Source organism: Sinocyclocheilus rhinocerous, unplaced genomic scaffold, assembly GCF_001515625.1.
Source record: "Sinocyclocheilus rhinocerous isolate Xijiao unplaced genomic scaffold, SAMN03320098_v1.1 scaffold303, whole genome shotgun sequence".
NCBI lineage: Eukaryota > Metazoa > Chordata > Actinopteri > Cypriniformes > Cyprinidae > Sinocyclocheilus > Sinocyclocheilus rhinocerous.
Window position 1 is genome coordinate 307,871 of NW_015656152.1, and position 13,190 is coordinate 321,060.

The 13,190-nt window shown below is 36.0% G+C and overlaps 1 protein-coding gene across 1 annotated transcript in view; it reads right to left on the reverse strand.

The window, feature by feature from the left end:
- The window catches only part of gpatch2 (G patch domain containing 2), a 14,315-nt gene extending 4,614 nt beyond the window's left edge, over positions 1 to 9,701 (reverse strand). The window contains exons 1-8 of the mRNA XM_016526772.1: positions 9,566 to 9,701; positions 7,162 to 7,884; positions 6,244 to 6,308; positions 5,986 to 6,159; positions 4,651 to 4,697; positions 4,515 to 4,570; positions 4,013 to 4,046; positions 3,810 to 3,874 (exon numbers count right to left, since the gene is read on the reverse strand). Of these exons, the coding sequence (XP_016382258.1) occupies positions 3,810 to 3,874; positions 4,013 to 4,046; positions 4,515 to 4,570; positions 4,651 to 4,697; positions 5,986 to 6,159; positions 6,244 to 6,308; positions 7,162 to 7,884; positions 9,566 to 9,615 (1,214 nt within the window). The 5' untranslated portion in view covers positions 9,616 to 9,701. The remainder of the gene's footprint in view (positions 1 to 3,809; positions 3,875 to 4,012; positions 4,047 to 4,514; positions 4,571 to 4,650; positions 4,698 to 5,985; positions 6,160 to 6,243; positions 6,309 to 7,161; positions 7,885 to 9,565) is intronic.
- Between the last annotated feature and the right edge of the window lie 3,489 nt (positions 9,702 to 13,190).

Here is a 13,190-nt window from a genome sequence, read left to right on the forward strand (position 1 = left end):
GGTTTTTCCCCATCCCACTGCATCTCATGTTTTTAAATGAAAAATGTAACTTACTCTGTGTGATTGGCTTTACGCCCTTTGTATTAAACTATGCATACATACATGATGCTGTTTTGTATATAGTTGTTTAAGCAACTTAATTATAATTGGTTTATAAACATTATTTTAAACATTATGCACTTTTTTTCAAAGATAGTCATGTTATCTTATGCTTTGAATAAAAGTGCGTTAGTAATATTTTGCTCGATGCGCCCTCTTGTGGCCTCAGAAGAGAAGCCAAAAGCTTTTCTTCACCCTTACTAAAAATTATGCATTTTAAATTCGAATATAATTATACACGTAATGTCACGTGTCTTTACGCAATGTGTGTGAACGCACACACAGATTCCGGAAAATCACTGGCAGTGAGAATGAACCAAAATCAAACGATCCCGGGACAAATCACGGAACACATTATCCGTTTATTTTCCGGAATCTGTGTGTGAAAGGGGCTTTTGAGGCTCAACATGTTTAGCTACTGCAGACAAAATGTCTATGTAAACAGACTTCAGTATTATTTTTAATATGTATATTATTACGTTACTATATATATAGTAGATTAAAGAAGATGGCGCCACGCATGGCTGCCTTGGTTTGTAGCTCCTTGGTACTTTTACTATTTTTGTTTTTTTGTCCTGTTTTAAGTAACTTTTTTTTTCTGATCAGCTTTACTAGGGACGAACTCCTAAACATCAGAAATAGCACACCAAATAACTTTTTGCCGACTTTTGAGCATTCAGGCATTTTACTGGACATTCTAGTCGGAGAAGCTGCAATCCTATACAAGCTAGGGGTGGGCGATATTTAGCCTCAAAATTATATCACGATATTTCAAGAATATTTGCGATAATGATATTTATGACTATATAGAAAAAAATATGGAACAACGTTTTATTGGTGATTGCAGATGGCGGCCAGCAGCATTTATTAGTGCAAACAAAATGAAGGGCATTTTCCATCCTTTTCCAATTAGCTACTGTCATCGATGACAGACTATCTAATTCGAAGTGTAAATCTATTGTCATAAGGTGGCAGCAGCAGCTGTGTGTTCGACTTGAAGCAGACCAATTGGTGTATGACGTCAAAATACCGCAAGAGTGACTTACGCCTTATTTACACTGCACGCATCTGCGGCGTGTTACGGCTCCGTCGCGGCCACTCTAGTCAATGCTTGCGTTTACACCAGCCGCGCTGCGGCACATTTCAGAAGCGTCCCAGAAGCAGCTCTCCGTGCCGCTTCGCTAAAGATAGGCGCCTTGCCTATTTTTGACGGTAAGAGTATGCACTCGAATATGCTCTAGAACCGCTCTCGCGATACTTTGATGTCATACACCGATCAGTCTGCGTTCCATCCTTTTCCAATTAGCTACTGTCATCGATGACAGACTATCTAATTCGAAGTGTAAATCTATTGTCATAAGGTGGCAGCAGCAGCTGTGTGTTCGACTTGAAGCAGACCAATTGGTGTATGACGTCAAAATACCGCAAGAGTGACTTACGCCTTATTTACACTGCACGCATCTGCGGCGTGTTACGGCTCCGTCGCGGCCACTCTAGTCAATGCTTGCGTTTACACCAGCCGCGCTGCGGCACATTTCAGAAGCGTCCCAGAAGCAGCTCTCCGTGCCGCTTCGCTAAAGATAGGCGCCTTGCCTATTTTTGACGGTAAGAGTATGCACTCGAATATGCTCTAGAACCGCTCTCGCGATACTTTGATGTCATACACCGATCAGTCTGCGCAGCGCTGCTCAAGTCGAACACACCTATTGGGTTTTGTGGTGTTGTTGTTGTGCGCGCTAGGGAACGTAAATGCGCCATACGTCATTGCGTCGCTATATCATTGATATCGCAATATGACACTTTTTTTATCATGTAAAAATTTATACCGGTTGTAGCTCCTTCCAGTAACACACGAGCAAAAGTTCCTGTTTTTCACTGACTGATGGTTTATTCAGAACATCAATTCCTCACTCTCCATAACATATATGGCAGATAAGAAGATATCGGACGCAAAACACCAGACGTAAGAACTGAAAACAAATAAATAAAAAGATTACAAATTATCGCAGACGGTATGATATGGCACACCCCTAATACAAGCACTCAAAGCGACGCAGATGAAGGAAGCGCGATGGTGTGCCAAGCATTCATCTGGCGAATCTCCGCTCCCTAGCAAAGAAAACAGACAAACTACTACTCCTCACCTGCACAAACAAGGACTTTTTAAACTCTGCTGCACTTTGCTTCACGTAAACCTGGTTGAACAGAGCCATCCCGGACAGCACGCTTCATCTAACGGGTTACAAGGCCCCATCCCCCAGCACTGTGGAGAATCACCTTTTAGCCGATGGTTTGAATGAGATTTACTGCAGGTTTGAAAAGCCTGGTCTCACAACCCACACCCCGCTCTGACCATCTCACAACACAGCCATCAACACCCTCCCCCAACTGCTTCTCAGCCGGCACTTAAGATCTGTGAAGATGATGTAAGCAAATTCTTCAGGAAACAGAAGATAAGGAATGCCAAAGGCCCAGACAGTGTCCCTCCAGCCTGCCTCAAAACCTGTGCTGTCCAGCTATCATCCATCTTCACACAGATCTTCAACAGATCACTGGAGCTGTGTGAAGTCCCCTCCTGCTTCAAACACTCCACCATCATCCCTGTACCCAAGAAACCAAAAATCACGGGACTAAATGACTACAGACCTGTTGCTTTAACATCTGTGGTCATGAAGTCATTTGAGAGACTGCTGTTGGCCTACTTGAAGGACATTACGGGACCCTTACTGCACCCCCTTGCAGTTTGCTTACCGAGCAAACAGGTCTGTGGATGATGCAGTCGACATGGGACTGCACTACATCCTCCAACATCTGGACAAACCAGCTACTTTTGCAAGGATCCCGTTTGTGGACTTCAGCACCGCTTTTAACACTATCATCTCGGATACCCTCCTCTTTAAACTAACCCAGCTTTCTGTTCCTAGCACTATCTGTCAGTGGACCATCAGCTTTCTGACAGACAGGCAGCAGCTAGTGATGCTGGGAAAACTCCCATCCAACACCCACACCATCAGCACTGGTGCTCCTCAGGGCTGTGTGCTCTCCCCACTGTTCTTCTCCCTGTACACAAATGACTGCACCTCTAAATACCCCTCTGTCAAACTCCTGAAGTTTGCAGACGACACCACAGTCATCAGTCTCATCCAGGATGGCGACAGGTCTGCTTACAGACAAGACGTTGAGCAGCTGGCTGTCTGGTGCAGTCACAACAACCTGGAGCTCAACACGCTCAAAACTGTAGAGATGATAGTGGACTACTCACCATCATGAACAGCACTGTAGCAACAGTGGAGTCATTCAGGTTCCTGGGCACCACCATCTCTCAAGACCTGAAGTGGGACACTCACATTGACTCCATTGTGAAAAAGGCCCAGCAGAGCTTGTACTTCCTTCATCAACTGAAAAAGTTCAACCTTCCAGATGACAGTTTTACTCAGCTGTTTTTGAGTCGGTTCTGTGCTCTTCTATAACGGTCTGGGTTGGGTCAGCCAGCAAATCAGATATAAGAAGACTGCAACGGTCTGTTAGGACAGCTGAAAGGATAATTGGTGTGCACCTGACCAACCATATAATGCACAATAATGCACAAATCTGTACATAAATCTTCTGTTCCAGATGCGTACCACTTTTTTCCCCCTTAGTCTTACAAATGTTCTTTCTGTTCTCAATGTCATATATGTTTGCTCATTCTGATTCTGATATATTATTACCTGCTGGCAGTCTTTAAAGAGCAGCTTTTCCTGTGGCTTCTGTCGCTGCGAGAATCCCAAAGCAACTGCACATACACAAACATGTTAAATATATGTAAAACGCCACACACGTATTATCATACAGTGACATAATACATGATGATTTATTACACACATACAGGCCTGAAACTCAACATGCCATAAATAAAGCATAGACATCTTACTTGGTCTCTTCTGGCCCCAGAGCTGAACCACGAGCTGCAAAAGAGGGCAAACAAACTCTTAAAATAAGCCAGATGTTAAGTTATGGATTTGGATATATTACAAAAATATAATTTATAAAAATTATTCATATTACAAATAACTCACTAAAAATGCATTTCTCATGAAATAATCATTAAGTTAAATTAAAATGATTACATTCAATTAATGTCATTTAAAAGATGAATTTACTTAATGCAATTTAAATGCTAAATTAAATAAACAAAAATCATTAAACAACAATGTGGCAATATCTATTTTATTTAGATAAAATAGCAAATTAAGTACTTTATACATTTGACAATTTTATCTTTTATTTACAAAAAAAAGGTTGAATGCATAAAAAAAAAAATCATATACTTCATAACAAATGAATAAGTCAGACATAAAAACGCTAAAACTAATGATCACAGAGCCAATCGCTATGTTGATCTGCCAGACACCTCTGAGCCAATCAGGACTTACTCATGAGGATCCTGGGATAATCTGGGTAATCTATCAGGAATTCCTTGAGAGGTTCCCTGTTGGGAAAGAGAATTAAAAACATCACATATACATAAATCTTAAACAATGAGTTCATATTTTAGACAAGTGCACATACCTGTGATTGCTGAAGACAGGCCTGTCTCGCGAGCCGCACTTGAAACCCTGAAAAAAACAGGACTTTGTTAAAAACCAGTCAGAGACAAGGCCTAACTATTAACGAACATGCTCCAAATGAACAGGAATACATTTCTCCAGGTATAATAAACCTCCTTAGAACATGGACACCATTACCAGATACCACATTCTAAGGCTGCACTATTTAGGGGGAAAAAATCTAATTGCAATTTTCCTGATAAAAATTGTCAATGCGATTTAAAAAGTGATTTAAAAAAATTTTACTAAATAAAAATATAGAAGTTACTAAGTAAGAACAAATTAAGAGACATTATTGTAACACTTCACTGTAAATAAAAAAGAAAAATGTAGCAGCTTTTGTATTTTTATTTAGTAATAATAATAATAATAGCAATATAATAAGTATTATCAGTAGTAGTATTACTGAATAACAACAAAATAAGAAATATACAAAATAATATTAATATTATAATAATATTATATTTCACTGTAAAATAAAAAATTAAGGATTAAAGACTTAAATGTACTTATATTTTATATAAGTAAATTTTTATAATTATTAAATAAAAACAAATGTTACTTAAGAAAAGCAAAATAAGAATGAATACTATTGTAATATTTAAAAATATTTTAAAAATTCAGTATTAAAGAATCTGTAAATTTCATATTTCTATTTCAAAATAATAATAATGATAATAATTACTATTATTTGTAGTAGTAGTAATAGTAGTAGTAAATAAAAATATCAGTTACTATACTATTGTGATATTTCACTAAAATAGAAAAATTGAGTATTAAAGGAAAATGTTGTAACTTTCATATTTTTTATTTAATAACAATAATAATCACAATTATTATTATTAATAATAGTAGTAGTAGTAAAAAATAAAAGTTACTAAATAAAAAATTACTACTACTGTACTTTCACTGTTAAATAAAATATTAAAGAACCATTTTGTAACTTAAGTTTTTTTTATTAGTAATAATAATTATAAATAAAAATATGAAAGTTACTAAATAAAAACCAAATGAGAAAAATTACTATTGTTATACTTAGTAAAAACAAAAAAGATCTATAAAAAACTATGATAAATTAAATAAAATTACAATAATAATAATACTGTCTTCATTTCATAATTTTTAAACGTTAAACCATCAAACTTTAATTTTTTATTTTTAGATAGTGAGATGAAGATTTATGATGACTTTTTATATGGTCTTTGTTTCCTCCATAATGGTTTGTACAGCTGTCCTCTGGTGGACACACATGTGAAGTACAGTGTTAGAGCTGAAGGTTGTGTGTCTGAACTCTCACCTCTTTGAGCTCCCTGTGACATTAACGGGAACGCTCCGGTCAGGATGCTGTTGAACACGGGGTCATTGAGGTCCAGTTCGTTAGAGTCTCTCTCCCACCATGGCACCACACCCGCGATTCCACAAGCCCCGCCCGGCTCGCCCTCATAGAACCAATCGCTCTGCTCATCGTCACCTGAAACACACACGTAAACACTCAAACACGAGCTGTTCATTCTATACATGATATATGGTGATTATGAAATATATGAGTACACACCTTGTCTTCCCTCATCGTTTGTGTACAGACCCCCATCACTGCTGTTACTCACGCTGCTCGTCTCGCTGTAATCACACACATTACACATCGTTTTAAGCCTTTGGTGTGAAATAAAAAGGAATTTCACAAAACATGTCCAGGTCACAAAAGAAAAAGGAAGAAAATTTTTGAACAAACAATATGCTCTTTCTTTAGGAATATTAAGACTGTTAACATTGTGAATATTTTCATAACACTTCAGCACATTTTCCCCAAAATTTTCATTATCGTAATGCATCCAAATACTTTTTGAGTAAAAAATACTTTTTTTTTTTGGTAAATCACTCAATGGTGATTCTAATTAATTAAAATACTAAAAAATAATTACAAATAAAAAATAAATGAAAATTAATTTTAACTAATATTTTACTGTACTGATTCTAACATTCAGTATTACAGTAGAATATTAGTGTAATATAATTATTTAAATTGATTTTTTACTTTTATTTATATTTAAAATGATTAAAATATTAACACGGCTATAAAATAACAATATAAAAGTTATTAAGAACAAAATATTATTAGTATTGTAATATTTCACTATAAAATTAAAGAAAAATGTAGTAATTTTTTTTTTGTATTTTAATTAAAATCAGCATAATTTAAGGCATTAAAAACATGACCATAATACAATTTAAAGAATATGACAATTTAAATAATATGCCATTGTGCTATTCATGTTTTATTTTGGCATTATGCATTTTTTGTGCATTACGGTAATTAGATAGTTAGGTTGGGTGTAAAAAAATTGACATGAAAAGAACATTTTTTTTTCAAATGTTTTTGTTTTTTTCTTTTTTTTAGCATTTTGAAAGATCTTGTTCTGAAGGACAGAGAAACGGGAAGAGGAGGGGCTAGACAGGAGAGAAGAACACTAACCACCTGTCACTCATCTCCTCATCTGAGCCTTTCTGCTCCTCAAAGTCCATCTTATCTTTGGCCGCTTGTCCCACCTCTTCGCTCTCCACCACCACGCCTTCGTCTGTCGTGTCCTGTGCGAGTCTCTGCACCATAAACTTCCTTTTCTTCACCCTGTTTTTGTTCCCGTTGCTCCCTTTGGCCTCCGGACTAAACCCTGCCTCCCTGCTGCCGCCCACCGTTGTTGCTCTGGAAGGCGGCGCCAGTATGGTGGCGACATCTAGTGGCGGGTCCACAGCCATGCGCTTGACTTTCCGACGCCTTCGCAAACTGCGCGTTCCCAAACCATCCGCTCCGCTCAAGTCGTCCAGCCACAGTGGTCTCTTCCCCCTGCCGGAGTCAGCAGTGAGTGGTGTACGCCGCTTCGCACCCAGCTGCTCATCCGAGTCGCTGTTGTTGTCGCGGGTGTGAGCGCCCCCTGCTGCCGTGGATGAGCGGTAGTCTTTCTGCTCCTCTAGGCTGGACTCAGAGCCTTCGCTCAAGTGGCAGGTGTCCCACGGCGGGTGAGGGTTATCGGACCGGCGTTTACGGCCACGACGCTTGCGAGCCTGGCGTTTCAACAGGCACCCGACGGCCAGGGCATGATCTCCACCGTCTCCAAACCCTCCACGGGCTTGTTCTGAACTCTCCTCCAGAGCCGACACCAGGTCATGGACCAGCTCGTCCATCGTCCGCCGAAAGTGCCTGATCAGAATGAGTGAAAATAGGTGAAAAAGAAAATGAAAGTGCAAATGAGAATGACTGGATTAGAATTTTTAAATATAATTTCAGAATCAGAATCAGAAAGAACTTTATTGTCAAGTATGTTTGCACATACAAGGAATTTGTTATAGTGTCACAAGCTTCCAGTACGAGTGAAATTAGGTGAAAAAGAAAATGAAAGAGCAAATGAGAATGACTGGAAAATTATAATAAATTATAATTTAATAGGGATAGTACTATCAGAGCAATTTCTAGTCATGTACATTCACAAAAAAATTTTTTTTTTTGCCATGCCATGTCACATAATTGCCACATAAAAATAATGGTTTATTAATTTCTATGACTTTTCTATTATTTATTTTTCTTATATTTAATGGTTTTTCTATTATTTATTTTCCTATTTTTAACACAATTTCTATTAATTTATGCATTATTAATGGGACTTTGTTTGGGATGGTCACCAGAGCCTGGACCAGCTTGTCCACTGTCTGCCAAAAGTGCCTGATCAGAATGAGTGAAATTAGGTGAAAAAGAGAAAAAAATTATTTGTTCATAATGACTGAATATAGAATTTTATAACATAATTTAATAGAGGTTGTACTAACAGGGCATCTGCTTAAAAACATCATCCATGATTTTTTTTTTTAATGAATTGCCATGTCACATAATTGCCACATAATGATTTATTAATTTCTATCATTTCTCTATTCTCTTATTTTACGAATTTTGATTTTCATAGTTTTTCTATTATTTATTAGTTCATTCACTGTATTAATTTAGGGACCAACATCAGGTCATGGACCAGCTTGTCCATCGTCCACCCGAAAATGTCTGATCAGAATGAGGGAGATTAGGAGAAAAATGAGAAAAGAAAAAAATCTATTTATTTATAAGGAGTGGGTAAGGATTATTATTAAATATAATTTAATAGAGGTTGTACTAACAAGGCAATTTCTAGTCAATTCAATATTTTAGAGCTAAAAGCAGAAACATGTATATTTGCTTTAAAAAATCATGATTTTTAAAAATTATTTGGTTTGTTAATTTCGATGACTTTTCTATTATTTGTTTTATTTTTTACATGATTTTTCTATTATTTATTAAAGTACTTTTAAATGCCAGGGAATCCCAATTTTCTCTGTTATTTACAGGTTGTACACGACAGGGAATTTTTAAAGTCGATATATAAATGCAATTGTCAGGAATGAAGGTCCCCGCAGATGGTGGTGATGATATCAGATGGTATTGTTTGACCTTCTCAATGGCTGTGTCCATATATAATGCTGGTAGCAATACTAAGTCACCTTTTATGAGGGCTGCACTTATAATTAATATGGATAATCAATCAGTTGATCAATGGTTTTAAGCTCTGTCTTTGAATAATAAACCACAGTATTAACACTGCAGTCTATTACCACAGTAAATAAAAGTACTGGTACAAAGGTCCAGTGATGGTAACGTTATCGGGCGGTAATGCCATGGTAGTTTTGGTAACGTTAATGTATTATTACCATAATCATGTACTGTGGTATTTGATTTTAAAGAATACCATAGTAAAATATTAAAAACTACATGGTAATACAATGGGATCGGGTCAGAAATCCACACATCAAATAATAATCGGCTCTGAATAAACCGACGGCATAACACGTGAGACACATACCAGCCGGTTCCCGCTTTACCGAAGCTCTTGATCTCGGCGGCGCGGAACATGAAACCCGCAGAACACGACAAAAACTCACGGGAAAAGATCGAGGCCGCGCCGACATACCATAGCGCCTCAACAACAACACCACCGCGGCGCCGGAAACAGACTACAAGACATAAAAGACACGCATCCGGCGACGAAAAAACCGTATGCTTTCAAAGTAAAAGCCGAAAATAATAATAATAATAATAATAAAGAAAGAAGCAAAGCATAAGATCAACAGAGAAATCGATATGGAAAACAAATTGTAAAAAAACTTCTCTCCATTATTTAGGTCCATTATATATTTTTATTTTTATTGTTTTTATGTATTAGGTTTATTATTTACATTGCTAATATTCTCCATCTTTTTGTTGTCTGAAAGCCTTTTATCTGGCCCTCTAAGTTATTTTACTTTCCCATCACTTCTTCATCCTCATTTACAATTTGATTAAGCGTAATATCTGAAATAAGTTTTTAAACAAACAAATTCAAATGTCAGAACATAAATTTAAAAATTTTTATTAACACATGTACCATATACAAACAAAAACATACTTATTTCCCCATCCCCACCTCCACAGTTATTTTATATAACTGAATAATAAAATGTTAAGACAAATAAATAACACTATAGAAATAAAAAAATACTTCATATTGTATATTTTATTGCTTTTATTTATTAGGTTTATTGTTTATATTATCAGTGTCTTTTTGTTGATTTATAAATCCTTTTATTATCTGACCTCATCTTTCCCACCACTTATCTTTTTATTAAGCTTCATTTTTAAACAAACAAAAACAATAAATAAATAAATACATTTTAAAAAATCTGACATTTACATTAAACCTTCAGAAAAAAAATATGAACACACTTACACATATAAACAGTTTATTTTCACTTGTCATTTCTCTTTTTTTTTTTTCTCTGTATTTTTATTTTATTATGTATTAATTTTGTGCTACTTCTTTGTCTTTGAATGGTTCCTTTAATTTATGTGTGTGTATTTAAACTGTGAACTTGAGGGTCTCACATGAACTTGGCCCTCTCACATTACCACTAACACACAGTTTACAGTCTCTGCCTCTCATAAACATGCTGAAACACAGATCTGCTCTCTGATCATCTGCAGTTATTTCTAACTTCAGCTGATTTCTTCCGCAACATTTGCATATTGAAACCTCTGCATTATGGACGTCGCTGCACATGCATCTCATATTATTATAGTTAACTAAAACTAAATTCATAAAAAAAATTGTTGCTGGAAGTAAACATGAAATAAGCAATACAAAAAACTACATATATATATGCATCTCGATTTAAGTATGTTTAGATATTTGAATTGCAAATCAAGACAAAAATACTGAGGACAATATTCATTTTTTGCAAAGCATGCAACATTTAACGGCAACTATCAATTTAAGACTTTCTGCTCCGATTTAAGACCTTGCCTTAATTTGTGGAACAGCCCTGTATATAAGCAAATTAATAAGGCAGACAGACTGAAAAAAACATGTGCATAACAGAGTCAAAACACAAAACAATTCAACGTGGATGTTTTACCTGTAGGTTAGTAAAGCACAAACATGCGAGTGAAGTGTAGCATGACTGAAAACCTCAGGAAACCAATCTCTTGTGTCCTCTTTCTCTCTCCGTCTGTCTGCTGCTCCTCTGATGCATGAGGAGATCACAGCACTTTTGTTCACATGCAAATCTCTGATCTGTCTGGTGCATAGAAATGTTTTTTGGGGACTTTGTATGATTTTGTAACTTTTTATGTAGTTTTGTGTTCATCATAATACCACATTTCCGGCCTGGGCCTATACTGCAGAACTAAGGAAGAGTTCAAAAGATTTCAAGCTCTAAACAGCCAATAGAATTGTGCAGGTAGTAGAATCCCAGGTAACAGGTTATAAAAAAAACATTGTGGGAACATTGTTTTGAAACGTTTCAGAAATGTTGAAATGTCCGGTTATCTTGTAGTGATTATAACGTTATGGAAAGGTTATAAAAACCTTTTTTATGGCATTTTACTAGTTTTATTTTGAACCAGAATATAACGTTATTTGAATGTTTATTTTTAATATTCTAAGAATGTTAAAATGTCCAGGTCTCTTGTCGTGATTAGAACATTATTTAAATTGTACAAAAACATTTCTTTGAATGGATGGTCTATGAACATTTTCTCTCAACATTATGAGAACGTTTATCAGGTACAAATAATATCATAAGGATGTTCAAAGAATGTTGATCTCACATCTTCTCTCAATGTTATGAGAATGTATCAAATATAAAGTTATAAGAACATTCCAAAAACATTACTTTAATAAACTACTGCATTTGGATCCTCTACCTTCGTGTCACCATGCAGTTTTATGACAAAAATAATATTTTCAGATAAGAGTCAATTCAAATTCTTTCATGCATATACAGCGTACATACACTATTTACATTTTGGGGGTCGGTAAGATACTTTTATTTTGGAAAGATGCATTAAAATGATCAAAAGTGACAGTAAAGATATTTATAATGTTACAAAAGATTTCTATTCCAAATAAATGCTGTTCATTTGAACTTTCTATTCATCGAAGAATGTCAAGAAAAAAAATGTTTCAAGGTTTTCACAAAAATATGAAGCATCACAACTGTTCTCAACATTGATAATAATAATAAATATTTCTTGAGCAGCAAATCAGCATATCAGAATGATTTCTGAAGGATCATGTGACACTGAAGACTGGAGTAATGATGCTGAAAAATCAGCTTTCTTCACAGGAATAAATTACATTTTAAAATATATTCAAATAGGAAACAAACTGTAATATTTCATAATATTACTGTTCATATTGTATTTTTGATCAAATAAATGTAGTCTTGGTAAACAAACACAATACGTTTGTAATTTGAGATCTTTACATATGTAAGATGACTCACAGTAACACTGTGATAAAGTTTTGTGCTGTGCTCGAGTTTGTCTTCTGTCACTTGCTTCGTTTCTTTACTTGCACTAGTTTCTATCAATCCTCTTCCCTGCATGAGACTCCAGCATTTGTTTGATTCTTAGTGGCTTCGGTTTCTGAGAGTTTATTTTGAGTTTTTCAGTTGTTGAGCATTACGCCTGTGCGCATGTCCCTCACAGGCCACCATAGAGAGACTTATGAAGGAGAAAATGCCCAGAGATCGGAGAAGGGTCTGGCTGCAGACTTGCACTTGCACTCTCAGACTTGCACTCTCAAACACTTGCGCTTCCGCAAGTGACATCACTTGCAGTCTTTTTTATTTTTTTATTTTGTTCTATTTATTGATTACTTTTTGTTTGAATCTCTCAACATTTTACAACAGTAGCCAGGTGGTGAAGACGAGAAAAAATAAACTAAATTACAATCGCCACTTGCACTCTCTGATACCTGCGACGTCACTTGCAATCGACACAAATCGTGCGAGTTGCCAATGGAGACAACGCTGTGGAGGTGATTAAACGATTAAAACTAATTTAATACTATAATGTACATGTTCCTGCAAGAAATAGACAAGACCCGCAAATCTGTGGCCACAGAACAGCAGAATATGAACGCAATGCACAAAGTCTCTCATTAAGCG